At 43.5% G+C, this 23,010-nt stretch overlaps 1 protein-coding gene across 3 annotated transcripts in view; it reads right to left on the reverse strand.

Annotated features, from left to right (window-relative positions):
* Window positions 1–23,010, reverse strand: part of ankrd12 (ankyrin repeat domain 12) — a 213,014-nt gene that overhangs the window by 70,564 nt on the left and 119,440 nt on the right. For all 3 annotated transcript variants that reach the window (XM_067978369.1, XM_067978370.1, XM_067978368.1), the window contains exon 3: window positions 5,798–5,945. In XM_067978369.1, the coding sequence (XP_067834470.1) occupies window positions 5,798–5,945 (148 nt within the window). The remainder of the gene's footprint in view (window positions 1–5,797; window positions 5,946–23,010) is intronic.

The following is a 23,010-nucleotide window of genomic DNA, read 5'->3' on the forward strand; positions in this document are numbered from 1 at the left end:
CTTTCAACTGCTGATTAAACACAGCCCTGTACAAACATTTTGTGCAGATCATCACGTGACATGACTTCACAAAATTCAGGTTTATGACCTAGAGGACAAATGATCATCACTGTACACTAACTCCATTTATGGAGTTCATTGGACTGGAACTTCACAAGGTCAAGGGTTGTGCTGGACAAAACATCTGCAGCCTTGATCTAGCAGTTTAAAAAAATAAAACAGTGGCGACTGAGACATATTGGTTGTTTCCATTTGCAATATTTAATAATTAGTGATAGGTCAGTATAATAAACTGCCTATTTTTTTTTATATTCGTTCATGGGATGTGGGCGTCGCTGGCGAGGCCGGCATTTATTGCCCATCCCTAATTGCCCTTAGGTGGTGGTGAGCCGTCTCCTTGAACCGCTGCGGTCCGTGTGGTGAAGGTTAATTGAGCTAATGTTTAAATCAAGAATTTATGATCTAACCAGTGGAATCCAAAAAAAAAGCCAGCGATCAATTTGTGAATAGTTCTTAAACATAGCCAGACTATTGCTTTTAATGACACAATGCAAGGAGGTTCTCCAAGATTCCTTTGCTCTCAATGTTTGACACTGCAGGTGTAGGAAGATTTTGCATTCTATCATCTGCTTACATCCTGTTTCATCTGTACAGTGCTTTTTTTTTTACTTGTCAACACTGACTCCTTGGGAGGGTATGGTTTCAGGGGTGCCAATCTACCTCCAATACAGTACCAAGTGCCCTATTAATGGATAAACCTTGAAAGTGACCGGTCAGCGGGCTATTTGACCGCAGATGGCATCAAAGGCATAGAATCATACGGCATGGAAGGAGGCCATTCAGCCCATTGTGCCTGAGCCTGCTCTTTGAAAGAGCTATCCAATTAGTCCCATCCCGTTGCTCTTTCCCCATAGCCCTGCAAATTTTTCCTTTTCAAGTATATATTGAATTCACTTTTGAAAATTACTATTGAATCTACTTCCACCGCAGTGAATTCCAGATCATAACAATTCATTGTGCAGAAAAAAATTCTCTTCTCTCCTCTGGTTCTTTTGCCAATTATCTTAAATCTGTGTCCTCTGATTACTGACCGTCCTGTCAGTGGAAACAATTACTCCTTATTTACTCAAAACCCTTCCTAATTTTGAACACCTCTATTAAATCTCCCCTTAACCTCCTCTGCTCTGAGGAGAACAATCCCAGCTTCTCCAGTCTCTCTACATAATTGAAGCCCCTCATCCCTGGTACCATTCTAGTAAATCTGCTCTGCACCCTATCTAAAGCCTTGACAGCCTTCCTAAAGTGTGGCTACCAGAATTGTACACATTACTCCAGCTGAGGCCCAACTAGTGGTTTATAAAGGTTTAGCACAATTTCTTTGCTTTTGTACTCCATGCTTCTATTTATAAAGCCAAGGATCCCATGCTATTTTAACAGCAGTATCAACTCGTCCTGCCACCTTTACAGATTTGTGTATCTGAAACCCCAGTTCTATGTTCCTGAACTCCCTTTAAAATTGTATCATTTAAGTTTATATTGCCTGACCTCATTCTTCCTTCAAACCAAGGCCAATAATGTTCCTACACGTGCATTTTACAAGGGATCATTGGATAGCAAGAGCTGAAGTCGTAGTCAATTTTTCTTTTTACAACCCAGTGCTATTGAGGCCAATTATAGCACAGCTACTGTCCTTCCAGTTAAAGATCACATAATTCAGCACAGACCAGGGACTGAACATGGTAACTTCCTGGTCTGTATTTAGGGAGCTATCGTGCATTACTTTATCTTCGTGGTTCTTAAACTGTGGTGGGGCACAGTGCATTTAAGGAGTGAAAGCGAGAAATGTAGGATTGTTACGGGATACGTTGAAATGAATTTCAAGCTGTTGCAGCAAGTGGAATCAGGCTGGGGCAGGTGAATCAGCAAGTGCCGTTTGATGAACCTCAGCATGTGATCCAGCACTGGAGACAGAGTGTGATTGCCAGTGGTCGCACTGGGCTAAACTTGCTCTTCTCCACAATGTGTACAGGATTCTGAATATCCCAGCAGATCCTCCAGAGTGGAACACCCCTCCTTCTGGTGATAGTTTCTCCTGTAGGATTGCTCACATACTGAAATAGAAGAAAAATGGTATCTCTGTCTTCCTGTAATGGTGTCCTACACCTCCCAATTCTTTCTCTGTCTGTTTTGTCCCTGTCTCTCTTTCGTATATTATGTCTATCGTATATTTTCTTGTATTCTTATCGCTGCATCTCTCCATTTGCCTTCAATCTTTCTCATTCACTCCTTTCTGCAATTCCCTTTGTTTTCTCTATTTTATGTATATAAACCACTTTTCTCTGTATGCCTCATATGCAGGCGTTACTCAATTTTAGCTTTTTTTTTTAAGCACAAGGCATGCAGAAAGATGGCAGCTGACATGTATTAAGGTAGAGGTTTTACTGGAGCCAGATGGGCTAAATAATTAGGGGCTGAAAGGAATTGGGGCTCAGGCCAGGAGCGAGCACGAGGCCAGGGGCTTGGTGCTAGGAGAAAATGGGATTGCGAGGGAGCAAATAAACTGCCTGGAGGTTTATGCTTCTGTGCTTGCCAGCCTGCAATTTTTTGCCCATTAAAATGATTGGATAGGAAACCAGGGGCTGGTTGGTGCAGAAACAGAAAATTCCGGCCACTTTGTACAGTTAACGCAATTTATTTTAGAGAGTTATTTATTGTGCTGTATTTATATTTCAGTTTAAAGCATTGTATTTTTTTTATTATTAGTATATATTTCACTGACCTGTTGTAAAGGGTCACCATATTCACACAGGAGCCCAATGCCACACTAATGTTGTAAGCTGCTAGTTCAGCCACCTATGAGTGAGGCTGTGGGAACATCATGTTCCTAGGGAGCTCCTCTATTTTCTGACTCTCAGGTCACACCCAAGTCCCAGGAGTGCCAGTTTCTGCTGAGTGTAAAATCCTAACAGAGGCTGGAGCTTACAAACAAGAATTCCTGGCACATTCTGAGAAAAGTCATTCTTGCCGTCAGATCATTAAAAAAATCCTCACTTTTTATTCCCATCTCCTCCAAAATGCCTCAATGAGGTGTTTGTAGAATGAATCATGATTTACATTTTTAAAATTTCAGTAATTTCATTTTAATTTATTGCACTGTATTTATGATTGCAACCAAGACTAGTCATTTGCACAGCAAGCTACAACTGGCAGTTTAGAAGTTCTACCCTCCATCAAGTTTTGGACTCATTAGATGGTAATCCTAAGCTGCATTCTGGAAGTTCACGAGAGGGCATGCAGTGACACTGGTACACCCAGGGAATTGTAGTCGGTTAGCTGCTTCAGTCTCTTTATTTTAACACTAATATGGAGTTCTGAAAAATATTGGGATCCAAGGCTCAGTTGATGAACAAGCTCCAGAAATAGACCAGAAGGCATGCCTATGCCCCCGAGAGAGGGGCAGTTCTGTGTGCTCGTGCACATGTGTTGGAGAGGTGCAGAGTGAAGACATTTCCAACACATCATGGGTAAGCTTAGCAATTTTTGTGTATGTTATAAATTTTACTTTAATTGTTTATATAATGGAATGGGAACCAACATGGATGGTCAAAGTAGTATGGCAAATAAATGACTGCAATTTGGTTGCGTTTGTGGCATTTGCAAGTTGTTCATTGGCTAGTGAAAAATTAGTTTCACATATCTGAGTTTTAAAAAAATTGAATGGGACATTTGAGCTCATCACCTTGACTCTCACCTTATGAGCATGGCATCTACTATGGTAATATTTTGCCAAATGGGTGCAAAACTTCTAATTATATATTGAAGATCCAGTATGAAGATTATATACACCAGTACACACATTATAAAATCTCCCATTAATATCTCTCACCCAGTGTTCAGTGCACACTATGTTGGATCACGCATAAATTCCACTCTCTCTACCAGACCGAAATGTCAAACAGGATTCACTATTGAACTTTAAATCCCATTCAGATTACTATTAAATTACAGACATAAAATAGTTGGCAATGATAACCTCCTTCAGTAGATTTTGTGACTAAAATAAGCATGAGAGTGAAAGTAACATTTTGGGACGTGAGAAAATGAGTTCATAAGGTGGCAGTATGTGCTGAAAATTGATGGTTGTTAATGATGTTAACATTATGCTTCCAGTTCTGTGTTTTTCTTCTTGTAATTATTAAATTTATGATTATTAAGAAAAAATTTTATGTGAAGATTTTTAGATAGATATGTACTTTTGACAAACTTCCAAGGATGGTGATGCAATTGTTGTGCCTGAAAGAAAAAATATTCACACCTCCCCGGACCATAATCCCTTTATTTTGCATTCCAGGATAATGATGACCGTAGGTAATTGTAGCTGGCGGCTGCCTCAGTAGTTACAAAGTTCTCTCTGATGGGGCCTACCTTAAAACATTTGCAAATAAGTGCTTTACTGCTTTAATGCCTTCATACCATCACGTTAGTAACTTCTCAAATAGTTCTTCATATGTTTTTAGCAGTATTAAAACAAAAATATTCAAAAAAACAAATTTAAATAATGAAAAAGTTGCACTTTTTTTTTAAAACCCACATGGATAAATGGATTCATTCATTAAAGATAGATATATATTTTATATATTGATAATTGAGTCCCATTTAGTTGCCTGTTGAACAGAAATTATCATGGAATTAGAACAGTAAGTGTTTCCATATGTTGGAGACATCCTGAGGACAAAATAAGGTGCTATATTTTTTGATTACACCTCTGTGGAGTGCTTTGAGATGTTCTTCTATATTAAAAGGTGCTATAGAAATGAAAGTCATTGTTGTAGCTATATACAAATGCTAATTTTGTTTGTTTGTAGATATAACTTGCAGACATACCAGCACACAGAAAATCCACAATGTCTTACAATTACAATTTCCTCTATATTTGTTAATTGCATTCAACAACTATCTCTTTCCTTTTCAAAAATAATTTACTGACTGGTTTATTAAACAGGATACAGCACAAAATAAGTTGAGATATTGGTGGACAGATCACTGAAACCATCTGCACAGTGTGTGGGAGAAATAAATAAGATCTTAAGTTCAACAGTAAATGGAATAGAACACAAAGATGTGATACCAAGCCTATAGAGGGCATTGGTTTGTCACCATCTGGCGTACTGCGTACAGGACTGGTCGTCATATTACAGGAAGGACATCATGTCACTGGCAAAGGTGCAGCAAAGGGCCATCCATCTAATACCTGGCATCAGACGCCTGAGTTACGAGGAAAGGCAACAGAAGCTGAGTATGTTAACACTAGAGAAAAGGCTAAATGGGGATCTTATTGAGGAATTCAAGATCGATAAGAGTATTGACGAGTTGAACCCTGAGAAATTATTTACTATGGGTCCAAGAATGACAATGGGGAGGGGGGAAGTGATGAAGTTCAGAAGAGGAAGGCTGAATGGATAGATCAGATATAACTATTTCACACATGAGGGTGGTGAATATTTGGGAGGCAATCAAGGCTGCAAACATTACAAATTTTAAGTGGGAGGCGGTTGTGCATTTGGCTGGAAAATGATTTGATGAATTATAGGTAGTGAAATTCTGTTTTGAACTCTGGGGCTGGCCAGATGGACTAAACTCTTTTTTTCCAGTTTTGTACACTACTATGTTCCTAAGTTTTGTGTCCACAAACATAACTGGATGTTTATTCTATTCTTCACAGTACACAAAAATTCTGAGGTATAATAATTGAAATGATCACATTTCTACATAAAACAGTTTAAAGGGAATGATTTACCTGTGTCGGATTCCCTCTGCTCACTCCTTGATGGGCTAACAGTGAAAGGAAGTTTACGTTTCATAGAAGCTTTCTCTTTCACTTCTTTTTCCAATTCACTGCGGTCTATTTTGGGTGTTCTGTTGTAGGATGAAACTTTCTCTTTATTCTAAAAAGAGATAAAGATATTAACAGCAAAATATCAACAAGTGACAGTCTTGTTCATCAAGTACTATGGAAATGTAAAATTTATGGGGATAGAAATAATAAGGATAAAAACTACTCTCTCTGGGAACTACTTGTTTTGATTAAGCTACTGGCTAACCGTATTTCGGAGCTGGAGCTGAATTCACTGTGGAGCATCCATAATGCTGAGACTATCGTTGATAGCACATTCAGTGAGGTGGTCACACCGCAGGTAAAGATTACGCAGGCAGAAAGGAAATGGGTGACCGCCAGGCAGCGTAAAAGGATTAGGCAGGTAGAGCAGGAGTCCCCTGGGGCCATCTCCCTCTCAAACAGATATACCGCTTTGGATACTGTTGGGGGAAATGGCTTATCAGGGCAAAGCAGCAAGAGCCAGGAGGGGAGGAAGAAGAGTGGCAGGGCTATAGTGATAGGGGATTCAATTGTAAGGGGAACAGATAGGCGTTTCTGCAGCCGCAAACGTGACTCCAGGATGGTATGTTTCCTCCCTGGTGCTAGGGTCAAGGATGTCACGGAGCAGCTGCAGGGCATTCTGGAGGGGGAGGGTGAACAGCCAGTAGTCATGGTCCATATCGGTACCAACGACATACGTAAAAAAAGGGATGAGGTCCTGCAAAGTGAATTTAAGGAGTTAGGAGATAAATTAAAAAGCAGGACCTCAAAGATAGTGATCTCAGGATTACTACCAGTGCCACGTGCTAGTGAGTATAGGAACAGGAGAATAGACCGGATGAATGAGTGGCTGCAGGGATGGTGTAGGAGGGAGGGATTTAGACTCCTGGGACATTGGGACCGGTTCTGGGGAAGGTGGGACATGTACAAGCGGGATGGGTTACACCTGAGCAGGACCGGGACCAGGAGTGTTTGCTAGTGCTGTTGGGGAAGGTTTAAACTAGAGTGGCAGGGGGATGGGAACCTGAACGGGGAGTCAGAAGGGAGTAAAGTTGAGAGCAGCAAGAGAGGGGAAGACCCAGGGGAAATTTACAAACAGTTGTTCAAGAACAAGTGAAAGGGAAAAGCGTAAAGCAGCAGAAAGAAAGTGTACTTTAGGCACGAAGTGAAAACGAGAAGGCAAAAAACGATTAACCCAGCATCAAAGCTGAAGGTCAGGATAGGGTGTGTGGCCCAACTAAGAGGTCTATATACAAATGCACGGTGCATAAGGAATAAATTAAATGAACTACAGGTTCAAATTCAAATTGGAGGATATGACATGATAGCTATTACTGAGACATGGCTGCAGGGTGGTCAGGATTGGGAACTAAATATACCGGGTTATAAGGTCTACAGGTGAGATAGGGAAAATGGAAGAGGGGAAGAGTAGCCTTAGTGATTAGAGATGAAATCACTTCAATGATAAAGGAGGATATAACGAGGGGTAAGCAGCCAACAGAGATCTTATGGGTTGAATTGAGAAATAGGAAAGGATCTAAGACTATAGTGGGAGTTGTGTATAGGACCCCTGGCAGCAGCTCTGAAGTGCTAGATTGTATAAATGCAGAGATTAGACAAGCGTGTAACAAAGGCATAGTGGTCTTAATGGGGGACTTTAACCTTTACATAGATTGGGAAAAGCAGACTAGCAACTGTCAGAAAGGTAGCAAATTTCTTGAGGATAGTTTTCTACTGCAGTACGTCCTAAAGGCAACAAGGAGGCAAGCCATATTAGATTTAGCAATGAGTTATGAACCAGATTTAGTTAACGGCTTAACTGTGCGTGAACATCTATCCGATAGCGATCATAACATGATCGAGTTCAAGGTAGTGTTTGAAAGGGAAAAAAGTGAATCAGCTGCTAAAATTCGAGACTTGGGTAAGGCCAACTTCAATGGGATGAGATAGAGACTGTCCACAGTAAACGGGGCAAATCTGTTAATGGGTAAAACGATTGATGATCAGTGGGAAATGTTTAAAAGAAACATATAACGTGATACAGAATCGGTTTATACCCCTGAGGGGCAAGAACTCTATTTGCCCAAAAAAACAGCCATGGACAACTAAAGAGGTAAGGGACAGTATAAGACATAAGGAAAGGGCATACAAAAAGGATGGCAAAGATCCTGGCGAATGGGAAAGATACAAAGATCAACAAAGGGTCACAAAACAGACAGTAAGAGCTTCAAAGAGAGTATGAAAAGAAACTTGCAAGGGATATCAAAACCAATACGAAGAACTTTTATAGTTATATTAGGAAAAAGAGGGTGGTCAGGAGCAGTGTTGACCCCTTAAAAACTGAAAGTAGGGATATTGTCATTGACAATGGGGAAATGGCAGACATGTTGAATAATTACTTTGCATCAGCATTTACAGTAGAAAAAGAGGATAGCATGCCGGAAATCCCAAGAAAACTAATATTGAATCGGGGACAGGGACTCAATAAAATTAACATAAGTAAAACAACAGTAATGAAGAAAATAATAGCACTAAAGAGTGACAAATCCCCAGGACCAGATGGATTCCAGCCCATGTTTTTAAAAGAAGTAAGTGAGCACATTGCAGATGCCCTAACTATAATCTTTCAAAGTTCTCTAGATTCAGGTACTGTCCCTCTAGATTGGGAAATTGGACATGTCACTCCGCTTTTTGAGAAAGGAGGGGGAAACCAGGGAATTATAGACCAGTTCGCGTAACATCTATTGTGGGGAAAATGCTGGAGTCTATAATTAAGGATAGGTGACTGAATACCTCGAGAATTTTCAGTTAATCAGAGAGAGCCAGCATGGATTTATGAAAGGTAGGTCGTGCCTGACAAACCTGATTGAATTTTTTGAAAGAAGTGACTAAAGTAGTGGTCAGGGGAATGTTAATGGATGTTATTTATATGGACTTCCAGAAGGCATTTGATAAGGTCCCACATTAGAGACTGTTAGCTAAGATAGAAGCCCATGGAATCGAGGGAAAAGTACGGACTTGGTTAGGAAGTTGTCTGAGCGAAAGGCGATAGAGAGTAGGGATAATGGGTCGGTACTCACATTGGCAGGATGTGACTAGTGGAGTCCTGCGGGGATCTGTCTCGGGGCCTCAATTATTCACAATATTTATTAACGACTTAGATGAAGGCTTAGAAGTCTCATATCTAAGTTTGCCGATGACACAAAGATTGGTGGCATTATAAACAGTGCAGATGAAAACAAAATTACAAAGCGATATTGATAGATTAGGTGAATGGGCAAAACTGTGGCAAATGGAATTCAATGTAGACAAATGTGAGGTCATCCACTTTGGATCAAGAAAGGATAGAACAGGGTACTTTCTAAATGGTAAAAAGTTAAAAACAGTGGATGTCCAAAGGGACTTAGGGGTTCAGGTACATAGATCATTGAAGTGTCATGAACAAGTGCAGAAAATAATCAAGGCGGCTAATTGAATGCTGGCCTTTATATCTAGAGGACTAGAGTACAAGGGGGCAGAAGTTATGCTGCAGCTATACAAAACCCTGGTTAGACCGAACCCGGAGTACTGTGAGCAGTTCTGGGCACCGCACCTTCGGAAGGACATTTTGGCCTTGGAGGGATTACAGCGTAGGTTTACTAGAATGATACCCGGACTTCAAGAGTTAAGTTACAAGGAGAGATTACACAAATTGGGGTTGTATTCTCTGGAGTTTCGAAGGTTAAGGGGTGATCTGATCGAAGTTTAAAAGATATTAAGGGGAACAGATAGGGTGAAGAGAGAGAAACTATTTCCGCTGGTTGGGAATTCTAGGAGCCAGACCTTTCAGGAGTGAGATTAGAAAACATTTCTACACACAAAGGGTGGTAGAAATTTGGAACTCTCTTCCGCAAACGGCAATTGATACCAGCTCAATTGCTAAATTTAAATCTGAGATCGATAGCTTTTTGGCAACCAAAGGTGTTAAGGGATATGGGCCAACGACAGGTATATGAAGTTAGATCACAGATCAGCCATGATCTTATCAAATGGCGGAGCAGGCACGAGGGGCTGAATGGCCTACTCCTGTTCCTATGTTCCTAAAATCCCCAACTACTCCAAATGACTCTGCATCATAAGTGAGCTAATGGCAAATTCTCCCACCCAACTTCTTCAACTTCTCTTAAAAACCCCCTACAGGAGGCAGTCGTTGTGTTGTGAAGGTCTTTTGCATGAGGTGTTCACAAATTCTATTACAAGCTTCTGCTTTGGGCATTCTTCTATTTTGCTGGAGTGCTTTTCGCTATGTTGTCTGGTAGAAACCTTTCAAGTATGATTTCCTTCCTGCCACTTTTAAGTATGATTCTCCTAGGGATGGCTTTCCTACCCGGAAAAGGATTTTTGAATGTCGGCATGTTGGCATCTTTAAGTGTAGGATGTCCTTTATTAACAATGCCAGGATTGGCTTGAAGGTTCCGCCAGCACATGACGTAAGGGGCCAGTATTGCTTCTACCAGTTCCCTACTGTTGCACTGGTGGCCCATAGCGATTGTCCACAAACAGGAATGCAAATTTCATGTTTGGAGTCTGCACAAAATGATATCTTTAATTATAGTCAAGCATATTAAATATGTGCTCACCCTCATCTAATATATCTTTTTCCCAGTGACTCCAATAGCTTGGATCCTTCTTTTACGGATCTCTCAGGAGAAAAAGACTTTCATTCTAAATTGGTGACTTCCTGTACTTGTAACAAATCCTCATGGATTTACCAAGGACAAATACAGAGATTCTTCCAGGATAAACATGATGTTTGGTCAGATTTACTTATAAAATGTTTTAACAGCCTGACAGCATAGCAAGTACCACTGCTGCTGTGGTACCCAATTTTTCTCAAGCGATGTCATTGTAATTAATTTCCATGTTAAAATTCTTATTGTAGTACTCAATTGGTCAGTTGGTAGCACTAAAGTTGGCATAGGAGAAGAGGGGAGGGAGAGTTTAAAAAAGATCAACGAGAGTTGAAAGAAAGACAAAAAATGCAAATAGGATTCTGTATACAGGGAATTCTATATAAAAGCAAGCACATGGTGTTAGAAACATAGAATGGTTTCAGCACAGGAGGCCATTCGGCCCATTGAGCCCCTGCCGGCTCTTCGTAAGAGCAATCCAGTTAGTCCCATTTCCCTGCTCTTTCCCTGTAGCCCTGTACATTTTTTCCCCTTCAAGTATTTATCCAATTCCTGTTTGAAAGCCACGATTGAATCTGCTTCCACAACCCTTTCAGGAAATGCATTCCAGATCATAACTACTCGCTGCGTAATAAAGTTTTTCCTCTTGTCACCTTTGGTTCTTTTGGCATTCATCTTAAATGTGTCTCCTCTGGTTCTCGATCTTTCCACCAATGGGAACAGTTTCTCTTTATTTACTTCAACTGACCCCTTCATGATTTTGAACACTATCAAATCTCCTCTTAACCTTCTCTGCACTAAGGAGAACAACCCCAGCTTCTCCAGTCTATCCACATAACTGAAGTCCCTCATTCCTGGAACCATTCTAGTAAATTTTTTCTGCACCCTCTCTAAGGCCTTCACATCCTTCTTAAAGTGCGAGGCTCAGAATTGGACACAATACACCAGTTGTGGCTGAACCAGTGTTTTATAGAGGTTCAACATAACTTCCTTGCTTTTGTACTCTATGCCTCTATTTATAAAGCCCAGGATCCCATATGCTTTTTAAAACTCTTTCTGAACCTGTCCTGCCACCTTCAAAGATTTGTGCACATATATCCCTGGGTATCTCTGTTCCAGCACCCCCTTTAGAATTGTACCATTTAGTTTATATTGCCTCTCCTCGTTGTTCCTGCCAAAATGTATCACACTGCACTTTTCTGCGTTAAATTTCATCTGCCACGTGTCCACCCATTCCACCAGCCTGTATGTCCTCTTGAAGTCTACATTAAGAAATAGTAGGAGTAGGCAATACAGCCCCCTTGAGCCTGTTCCACCATTCAATAAGGTCATGGCTAATCTTTGACTTCAACTCCAACTTCCAATATAAACTGAACTAGAGGGCACAACTCTAAAAGGGGTACAGGAACAGAAAGATCTGGGGGTATATGTGCACAAATCATTGAAGGTGACAAGGCAGGTTGAGAAAGCGGTTAAAAAGCATACAGGATCCTGGGCTTTATAAACAGAGGCACAGAGTACAAAAGTATGGAAGTCATGAACCTTTATGGAACACTGGTTCAGCCACAACTGGAGTATTGTGTCCAGTTCTGGGCACCGCACTTCAGGAAAGATGTGGAGGCCTGAGAGAGGGTGCAGAAGAGATATACTAGAATGATTCCAGGGACGAGGGACTTTAGTTATGTGGATAGACTGGAGAACCTGGGGTTGTTCTCCTTGGAACAGAGACGGTTGTGAGGAGATTTGATAGCGGTATTCAAAATCATGAAGGGTTTAGACAGAGTAGACAGAGAGAAACTGGTCCCATTGGCAGAAAGGTCAAGAACCAGAGGACATAGATTTAAGGTGATTGGCAAAAGAAACAAAGTTGGCATGAGGAAAAACTTTTTTTTTTAAAAAAAGTGAGTGGTTAGGATCTGGAATGCACTGCCTGAGGGGGTGGTGGAGGCAGATTCAATCATGGCCTTCAAAAGGGAACTGGATAAGTACTTGAAAGGGAAAATTTTGCAGGGCTATGGGGAAAGGGCGGGGGAGTGGGACTAGCTGGATTGCTCTTGCATAGAGCCAGAGCGGACTCGATGGGCCAAATGGCCTCTTTTTGTGCTGTAACCTTTCTACGATTCTATGATTCCCACAACCCTAGATTCCCTTAGAGTCCAAAAATCTATCGATCTCAGTCTTGAATATATTCAATGACTGACCATCCACAGCCCTCTGGGGTAGAGAATTCCAAAGTGAAGAAATTCCTCCTCATCTCAGTCCTAAATGTCTGGCCCCTTATCCTGAGACTCTGTCCCCTAGTTCTAGACTCTCCAGCCAGGGGAAACATCCACTCAGCATCTACCCTGTCAAGCCCTCTTAGAATCTTGTATGTTTCAATGCGATCACCTCTCATTCTTCTAAACTCGAGAGTATAGGCCCATTCTACTCAATCTCTCCTCATAGGACAACACTCTCATCTCAGGAATCAATCTTGTGATCCTTTGTTGCACTGCGTCTAAGGCAAGTATATCCTTCCTTAGATAAGGAGACCAAAACTGTACACAATACTCCAGGTGTGGTCTCACCAAAACCCTGTACAATTGCAGCAAGACCTCCTCACTCTAACCCCTTGTAATAAAGGCCAACATACCATTTGCCTTCCTAATTGCCTGCTGTACCTTCATGTTAACTTTCTGTGTTCCATGTACAAGGACACCCAAACCCCTCTGAACACCAACATTTAATAGTTTATCATTTAAAAAAAAAATCCTGTTTTTCTATTCTTCCTACCAAAGTGAACAACCTCACATTTCCCCACATTATACTCCATCTGCCACCTTCTTGCCCACTCACTTAAGCTGTCTATATCCCTTTGCAGACTGTTTGTGTCCTCCTCACAGCTCACTTTCCCACCTAACTTTGCATCGTCAGCAAACTTGGATACATTACACTCGGTCCCTTCATCAATATAGATTGTGAACAGCTGAGGCCCAAGCACTGATCCTTGGGGCACCCCACTAGTTACAGCCTACCAACCTGAAAATGACCTGTTTATCTCTACTCTGTTTTCTGTCCATTACCCAATCCTCTACCCATGCTAATATATTATGCCCCAACCCCATGAGCCCTTATCTTGTGTAACAACCTTTCGTGTGGCACCTTATCAAATGGCTTTTGAAAATCCAAATGTACTACATCCACTGATTCCCCCTTATCTACCCTGCTAGTTACATCCTCAAAACTGCAACAAGACTTCCTTACTCTTGTACTACAATTGCAGCAAGACTTCCTTACTCTTGTACTCCAACCTCCTTGCAATAAAGATCAACATACTATTTGCCTTCCTAATTGCTTGCCGTACCTGCATGTTAACTTTGTGTTTCGTGGACAAGGACATGCAAATCCCTCTAAACACCAACATTTAATAGTTTCTCACCATTTAAAAAGGAATTCCATTTTTCAATTTTTCCTACCAAAGTGAATAACCTCACATTTCCCCACATTATACACCATCTGCCACCTTCTTGCCCACTCACTTAACCTGCCGATATCCCTTTGCAGACTCTTTGTATCCTCCTCACAGCTTACTTTCCCACCGAGCTTTGTATCGTCAGCAGACTTGGATACATTACACTTGGTCCCTTCATCTAAGTCATCAATAAACAGCTGAGGCTCAAGCACTGATCCATGCAGCACCCCACTAGTTACAACCTGCCAACATGGAAATGACCTATTTATTCCTACCCTCTGTTTTCTGTCCGTTAACCAATCCTCAATCCAAGCTAATATTACCCCCAATCCCATGGAGCCCTAATCTTGTGTAACAACCTCTTATGTGGCACCTTATTGAATGCCTTTTGAAAATCCAAATATACTACATCTACTGGTTCCCTCTCGTCTACCCTGCAAGTTACACCTTCAAAAAACCTCTAAGAGATTTGTCAAATACAATTTCCCTTTCATAAAACCGTGTTGACTTTGCCTAATCATATTATGATTTTCTAAGTGCCCTGTTACTACGTCCTTATTAATAATAGATTTTAGCATTGTCCTGACTACTGAGGTCAGGCTGGCTGGCCTATAATTCCCTGTTATCTCTCTCCCTCCTTTCTTGAACAGCGGGGTAAACATTTGCTACCTTCCAATCCACTGTGGCCATTCTAGAATCTAGGGAATTCTGGAAGATCAAAACCAATGCATCCACTATCTCTGCAGCTACCTCTTTTAAAACCCTAGGATGTAGGCCATCAGGTCCAGGGGATTTGTCGGCTTTTAGTCCCATTAATTTTTCTGAAACATTTTCTTTACTGATCTTAATTACTTTAAGTTCCTCCCTCGCATTAGATCCTTGGCTCCCCACTATTTCCAGTATGTTTTTTGTGTTTTCTACTACAAAGACAGATATAAAATATTTGCTTAACATCTCTGCCATTTCCTTATTCCCCATTATAATCTCTCCTGTCGCTGCATCTAAGGGACCTATGTTTACTTTCGTTAATCTCTTCCTTTTTATATGCTTGTAGAAGCTCTTACAATCTGCTTTTATATTTCTTGCTAGTTTACTCTCATATTCAATTTTCTCTCTCTTTATCAATTTCTTGTTTTAAAAAAGAAATTTGTTCATGGGATGTGGGCGTCGCTGGCACGGCCAGCATTTATTGCCCATCCCTAATTGCCCTTGAGAAGGTGGTGGTGAGCCGCCTTCTTGAACTGCTGCAGTTCGTGTGGTGAAGGTTCTCCCACAGTGCTGTTAGGTAGGGAGTTCCAGGATTTTGACCCAGCGACAATGAAGGAACGGCAATATATTTCCAAGTCGGGATGGTGTGTGACTTGGAGGGGAATGTGCAGGTGGTGTTTTTCCCATGTATCTGCTGCCCTTGTCCTTCTAGGTGGTACAGGTCGCGGTCTTGGGAAGTGCTGTCGAAGAAGCCTTGGCGAGTTGCTGCAATGCATCCTGTGGATGGTACACACTGCAGCCACAGTGCATCGGTGGTGAAGGGAGTGAATGTTTAGGGTGGTGGATGGAGTGCCAATAAAGCGGGTTGCTTTGTCCTGGATGGTGTCGAGCTTCTTGAGTGTTGTTGGAGCTGCACTCATCCAGGCAAGTGGAGAGTATTCCATCACACAACTGACTTGTGCCTTGTAGATGGTGGAAAGGCTTTGGGGAGTCAGGAGGTGAGTCACTCGCCACAGAATACCCAGCCTCTGACCTGCTCTCGTAGCCACAGTATTTATATGGCTGGTCCAGTTAAGTTTCTGGTCAATGGTGACTCCCAGGATGTTGATGGTGGGGGATTCGGCAATGGTAATGCCGTTGAATGTCAAGGGGAGGTGGTTAGACTCTCTTGTTGGAGATGGTCATTGCCTGGCACTTGTCTGGCACGAATGTTACTTGCCACTTATCAGACCAAGCCTGGATATTGTCCAGGTCTTGCTGCATGCGGGCACGGACAGCTTCATTATCTGAGGGGTTGTGAATGGAACTGAACACAATGCAATCATCAGCGAACATCCCCATTTCTGACCTTATGATGGAGGGAAGGTCATTGATGAAGCAGCTAAAGATGGTTGGGCCTAGGACACTGCCTGAGGAACTCCTGCAGCAATGTCCTGGGGCTGAGATGATTGGCCTCCAACAACCATTACCATCTTCCCTTGTGCTAGGTATGACTCCAGCCACTGGAGAGTTTTTCCCCTAATTCCCATTGACTTCAATTTTACTAGGGCTCCTTGGTGCCACACTTGATGTCAAGGGCAGTCACTCTCACCTCACCTCTGGAATTCAGCTCTTTTGTCCATGTTTGGACCAAGGCTGTAATGAGGTCCAAGGCTATAATTGGTTATCCTTCAGTGATTTCTAAAACCCTCCCAATTCTCAGGTTTACTACTTTTTTTGCCAACATTGTAAGCCTCCTCTTTTAATCTAATACTAACCTTAACTTCTCCAGTTAGCCACAGTTGGATCATTTTTGCTGTGGCATTTTTATTCCTCAGGTGTATGCATAGTCGCTGGGAATTATGAATTATTTCTTTAAATGTTCGTCATTGTTTATCTACTATCATATCTTTTAATCTAATTTCCCAATCTACCATAGCCAACTCACCCTCCATACCTACATAATTGGCTTGTTGAAATTTAAGACCCTAGTTTCGGACTTAAGTACATCACTCTCAAACTCAATATGAAATTCTATCATATTATGATCACTCTTCCCCAGAGGATCCTTAATTATAAGAGTACTAATTAATCCTGTCTCTTTACACAATACAAGAGCCTTTTCCCTAGTTGGGTCCTCAACATATTGTTCTAGAAAACTGTCTCGGATGCATTCCATGAACTCATCCTCCAAACTACTTTTGCCAATTTGGTTTGCCCAGTCTATATGAAGATTGAAGTCCCCCATGATTATTGCATTACCCTTGTTACATGCTCCTCTAATTTCCTGATTTATATTCTGTCCAACACTATAACTACTGTTAGGGGGCCTCTAAACTACTCCCACCAGTGTTTTCTGTCCCATGTTATTTCTTAGCTCCACCCATACTTATTCTACATCCTGATTTTCTGAGCTAAGGGGCGTCATTTTAGCACCCGCTATCGGGTGCGTTCCTGGCGGGGGGGCTCCGAAAATCTGAGAATCCCAGCGCGGTACCGGAGCCCGCCCCGAACACGCGCACTTCCGGGCTCCCCGCTGATGCGCCGGCATGCGCGCGCAGCCCCCGCTGGTGGGAATCCCGCAGGCAATTAAAGCCGGCGGGGTTCCACTTGAAGGTATTTATTTAGGTATTTCAGGTCATTAACTGACCTGATTAAAGGATTATGTGGGATTTTAGAGCAAACTGGGACTGTTTCCCATACTGGGGGAAACACTCCCAGGTCAAATGGACGTGTTGCAGCTGTCAGCCTGTGGCAGCTGCAAAGGTCCATTTGATAGGTGGGGGAGGGGGGAGGGGGGGGGGGGGGGGGGGGGGGGGGGGGGGGGGGAGACCCTCACCCATTGCAGGAGGCCACTCTGTCACTTGGGACAAAGTTTGGCCTCAGCCACCCTCCGCCTGACAGTCAAAGTCACCAACCTGCACACTTACCCCGGGGTCCAGAGACATGTACCTACCTTGCGGACACCCTCAGGTGTACATCTTGCGGATGGGGGCCGCCGTAGCTGCAGTCCTGACCTCCTCGGAGGGCGAACAGCATCACCAGCCTTGCCATCCACCTCTGACACGTGGAGCTCCACAACAGAGTGCTGTGACACATCCACCTGCACAGCAGGAGGGAGGGCTACCGCAGAGAGAGATGCATCGCAGAGGCACTACCCTCGCCACAGGGTCCACAGACCGAGGCTCAGCTTCCTGGAACTCTCTCAGCAGCAGTGCACACGGAGGCTCAGAGTCACTCGACATGTAGTCGTGGACATCTGCAGCCTCTTTCATGCCGAGCTGCTCCTTGCTGGCCCGAGCACCATCTTCTTACCTGTCGTTGTCAAAGTCACCACTGCCCTCAACAACTTTTCCTCCGCATCCTTCCAGGATGCAACCGGGGACATCGCCGATGTCTCTCAGTCGTCTGCGCAAAAGAGCCCTGCAAATACACCTACACCCACTCTGCAATGACACAATGGGTGGCATCAGTTGTGGGTCCTCATAGTGATCCTCAGGAAAGGGCATTATTGCACAAACCAGACAGGATTCGCGAAGACATGGCAGTAGTGGTGCCAATATAATATGTAATGAGAGTTGGTCAGAAATTCAATATAAGTAACACCCATGACAAACCCTCAAACACCCTTGTGCATCCCCTTCATGTTCACGACACGTTTGCCTTACGCTGCCTACTGCACATATGTGATGCATGCCCTGTGGCTGCAGCACAGGTAGTGGCAGGTTGAGTGAGGCTGGCCGTGAAAGAGATGCACGAGAGGGTGAGTATGAGAGAGAGCCATGAGATTGTATGAGGATTGGGTTGAGTGGTAGTGGCAGGATGAGTACTGGCGAGGTGAGTAGGTGCAGGTAAGATAAGGATGAGGTTTGAGTGGGTATGAGGGGTGATGTGACAGAGTAGTGTTGGCAGTGCCGAAGGAGATGTGGGGTGGGGGCAGTGATGTGGCAGACGGAGTGTAGGGGAAAGACTACGTGTACTCACTTTGGCTGACCTACTGAGGTCATTGGAGCGCCTCCTGCACTGTATGCAGGTGGGCGATATGTTGGTTGCGCTGGTGACCTCCTCTGCCACCTCGAGCCAGGCCTTCCTGGTGGCAGAGGCAGGCCGCTTCCTCCCGCACGCCGGGAGGAAGATCTCTGTCCTCCCCCTCCTCCTCACCCCATGTATTGATACCTGGAGTGAGGCATCATTAAACTGGGAGCAGCCTTCCCCCTGGGCTGCTCCATGCTGTAATTTTTGCTATTTGTTGTAGCATCTGTCAGTGGAGGACTGCCCCTTTAAATAGAGCGCCTCCAGCTGACAGATCTTACTGCGCATGCGCAGCCCGCCCGACGTGCAGATCAACAGTGGGGAACCCGGAGGAGCAGGTAAGTGGATCCAGTTAGTGGACTGGATGCTACAATCGCGCGGGAAGCTGACTAATTTCACCGGGCGCGTTACCCACGCGCCCGATAGCCCCCCCGCCGAGAACCCGTAGCCCTGCTAACATCGGGCCCAAGATCCTTTCTCACTACTGTCTTTAACTCATCCTTTATTATCAGGGCTACCCCCCCCCTCCGTTTCCATTTTGTCTATTTTTTCAAAAGTCAAGAACCCTGGAACATTTAGTTCCCAACCTTGGTCACCCTGCAACCATGTCTCAGTAACAGCTACTAGATCAAACAGATTTATCTCGATTTGTACCATTAATTCATCTATCCTGTCATGAATATTTCATGCATTCAGATATAGCACCTTTAATTTTAACTTATTACTTTTTCCCCCTGATGTGACCTTAGTCACTAATGCTCTATTACCTATGTTAAACTCTTTGTCCCTACCTGACATACACTGCTTGTTTTTACCCAAATTGTTACTCTGCTCTACAGCCTTGACTTTTCTTTCTAGACTGATAAAATTACCCTTATCTGAACCTTCCCCACCTTTTATTAAATTAAAGCCCGATCTACCGCTCTAGTTCTTTGACTCACCAGGACACTGGTCCCAGCCCGGTTTAAGTGGAGCCCGTCCCAACGGAACAGCTCCCTCTTTACCCAGTACTGGTGCCAGTGCCCCATGAATTGAAATCACTCTTTCAGCCACGCATTTAACCATCTCATCTGTTTGTCGCTATGCCTATTATTATATAATCTATTACTATTCTCCTCACTGTTCACCATACTTCTAAGTTTGGTGTCATCTGCAAATTTTGAAATATTGTCCTATACACCCAAGACCAAGTTGTTAATTGTATCTATAGGATTTATATCAAGTAATGTTAATGGTATTCAGGTGGGGCACTTCAATTGGGGACACTCTTGTATCCATTTATATGAGAGCTTATCTAGGGGGTGCACAGTGGGTAATGTTAATCTCTGAATAAAAGCTTGGAAGCAATTGGAGACCGGGCTCTAGTATTCTATCCTTCACCACCTGACTAACCAATTTATTACACAAGTCATCAATATATATCAAAAAAAGCAGTGGTCCTTGTACCGACCCCTGGGGAACACCACTGTATAACTTCCCCCAGTCTGATAAACAACCGATCACTATGCTCTGTTTCCAGTCACTTAGCCAATTTTGTTAATATGCTGCCACTGCTCCTTTTATTCCAGGGGCTTCAATTTTGCTGACAAGCCTATTACGTGGCACTTTATCAAAAGCCTTCTGAAAGTCCATAAACACATCAACCGCATTGCCCTCATCAACCCTCTCTGAGTTTTGTGGTGAGGTAACAATCAAGTTGGTCAAACACGATTTTCCTTTAACAAATCCATGCTGGCTTTCCTTTATTAATCCACACTTGTCCAAGTGACTATTAATTTTAATTTGGTCTCAGATTATCGTTTTTAAAAGCTCCTATCTCCTCTCATGCCCTCGCTGAGCTCATCTTGACCATATGACCCAACTCCTGCTCCCTTGACCCTATTCTCATTAAACTGCTGACCACCCATCTTCCATTCCTGGCCCTCATGTTAGCTGATACTGTTAACGGTTCCCTCTCCTCAAGTACTATCCCCCTCCCCTTCAAATCTGCCGTTATCAGCCCCCTCCTCAAAAAAACCCACCCTTGACCCCTCTGTCCTTGCAAACTACTGCCCCATCTCCAACCTCCCTTTCCTCTCCAAAGTCCTTGAACGTGTTGTCATCTCTCAAATCGATGTCCATCTTTCCTGCAATTTCATGTTTGAATCCCTCCAATCAGGTTTCCGCCCCTGCCACAGTACTGAAACGGCCCATTTCAAAGTCACAAATGACATCCTATGTGACTGTGACGATGGTAAATTATCCCTCCTCATCCTTCTCGACCTGTCTGCAGCCTTTCACATGGCTGCCCACACCATCCTCCTTTAAAGCCTCAACTCTGTTGCCCAGCTGGGTGGAACTGCGATCACCTGGTTCCATTCTTATCTATCCAGTCATAACCAGAGAATCACCTACAATGGCTTCTCTTCCCACTCCCACATTATCCGAAAACACAACGTCAGATTCCACATGTACGCTGACGACACCCAGCTCTACCTCACAACCACGTCACTCAACCGCTCCACTGTATAGCCATTGTCTTCGGTCTCCGCCACAAACTCTGTTCCCTAGCCACCAACTCCATCCCTCTCCCTGGCCACTGTCTGAGGCTGAACCAGCCCGGTCGTAACCTTGGCGTCCTATTTGACAGAGATGAGCTCCTGACCACATAGCCGCTCCATCAATAAGACCGCCTACTTCCACCTCGGTAATACCAGCTGTCTCTGCCCCTGCCTCAGCTCATCTGTTGCTGAAACCTTCATCCATGCCTTTGTTACCTCCAGACTGGACTATTTCAACGGTCTCCTGGCTGGCCTCCGAACTTCCACCCTCCATAAACTTGAGCTCATCCAAAACTCTGCTGCCCGTATCGCAACTCGCACCAAATCCCATTGTCCCATCACCCCCGTGCTCGCTGACCTACATTGGCTCTTGGTCCGGAAATGCCTTCATTTTAAAATTCTCATCCTTGTTTTCAAATCCATCCATGGCCTCGCCCCTCCCTATTTCTGTAACCTCCTCCAGTCCTACAACCCTCCGAGATCTCTGCGCTCCCCCAATTCTTGCCTCTTGCGCATCCCCAATTTTAATCGCACTGCCACTGGCGGCCGCGCCTTCAGCTGCCTAGGCTCTAAGCTCTGGAATTCCCTCCCTAAACCTCTCTGACTCAATACCTCTCTCCTCCTTTAAGATGCTCCTTAAAACCAACCTCTTTGACCAAGCTTTTGGTCACCTGTCCAAATACCTCCTTATGTGACTCGGTATCAAATTTTGTTTGATAACGCTCCTGTGAAGCGCCGTAGGACATTTCACTACGTTAAAGGCACTATATAAATGCAAGTTGTTGTTGTTGTTCCCCACCACCGAGGTTATAATGACTGGCCTATAGTTGCTGGGTTTATCCTCAGACTTCTTTTGAAAAAGGGTGTGACATTTGCAATTCTCCAGTCCTCTGGCACCACCCCCATATCTAAGGAGGATTGGAAGATTATGGCCAGCACCTCTGCAATTTCCACCCTTATTTCCCTCAGCATCCCATCCAGACTGGATGTCTTATCTACTTTAAGTACACCCAGCCTTTCTAGAACCTCCTCTGTCAATTTTTATCCCATCTAGTATCTCAATGACCTCCTCTTTTACTGCGACTTTGGCAGCATCTTCTTCCTTGGTAAAGACAGATGCAAAGTACTCATTTAGTACCTCTGCCTCCATGCGTAGATCTCCCTTTTGGTTCCTAATCGGCCCCATCCCTTCTCTTACTAACAGTTTACTATTTATATGCCTATACAAGACTTTTGGATTCCCTATTATGTTGGCCGCCAGTCTATTCTCATACTCTCTCTTTGCCCCTCTTATTTCCTTCTTCACTTCTCCTCTGTACTTTCTATATTCAGCCTGGTTCTCACTTGCATTATCAACCTGACATCTGTCATACGCCCCTTTTTTTCTGCTTCATCTTATTCTCTATCTCTTTCATCATCCAGGGAGTTCTGGCTTTGGTTGCCCTACCTTTCCCCCTCGTGGGAATGTACCTAGACTGTACCTGAACCACCTCCTCTTTAAAGGCCGGCCATTGTTCGATTACAGTTTTGCCTGCCTATCTTTGATTCCACTTTACCCGGGCCAGATCTGTTCTCAACCCACTGAAATTAGCCCTCCTCCAATTAAGTATTTTTACTCTAGATTGCTCCTTGTCCTTTTCCATAACTAATCTAAACCTTATGATATTATGATCACTATTCCCTAAATGTTCCCCCACTGACACTTGCTCCACTTGACCCACCTCATTCCCCACAACCAGATCCAGCAATGCCTCC

Source organism: Heptranchias perlo, chromosome 3 (genome assembly GCF_035084215.1).
Source record: "Heptranchias perlo isolate sHepPer1 chromosome 3, sHepPer1.hap1, whole genome shotgun sequence".
Classification (NCBI taxonomy): domain Eukaryota; kingdom Metazoa; phylum Chordata; class Chondrichthyes; order Hexanchiformes; family Hexanchidae; genus Heptranchias; species Heptranchias perlo.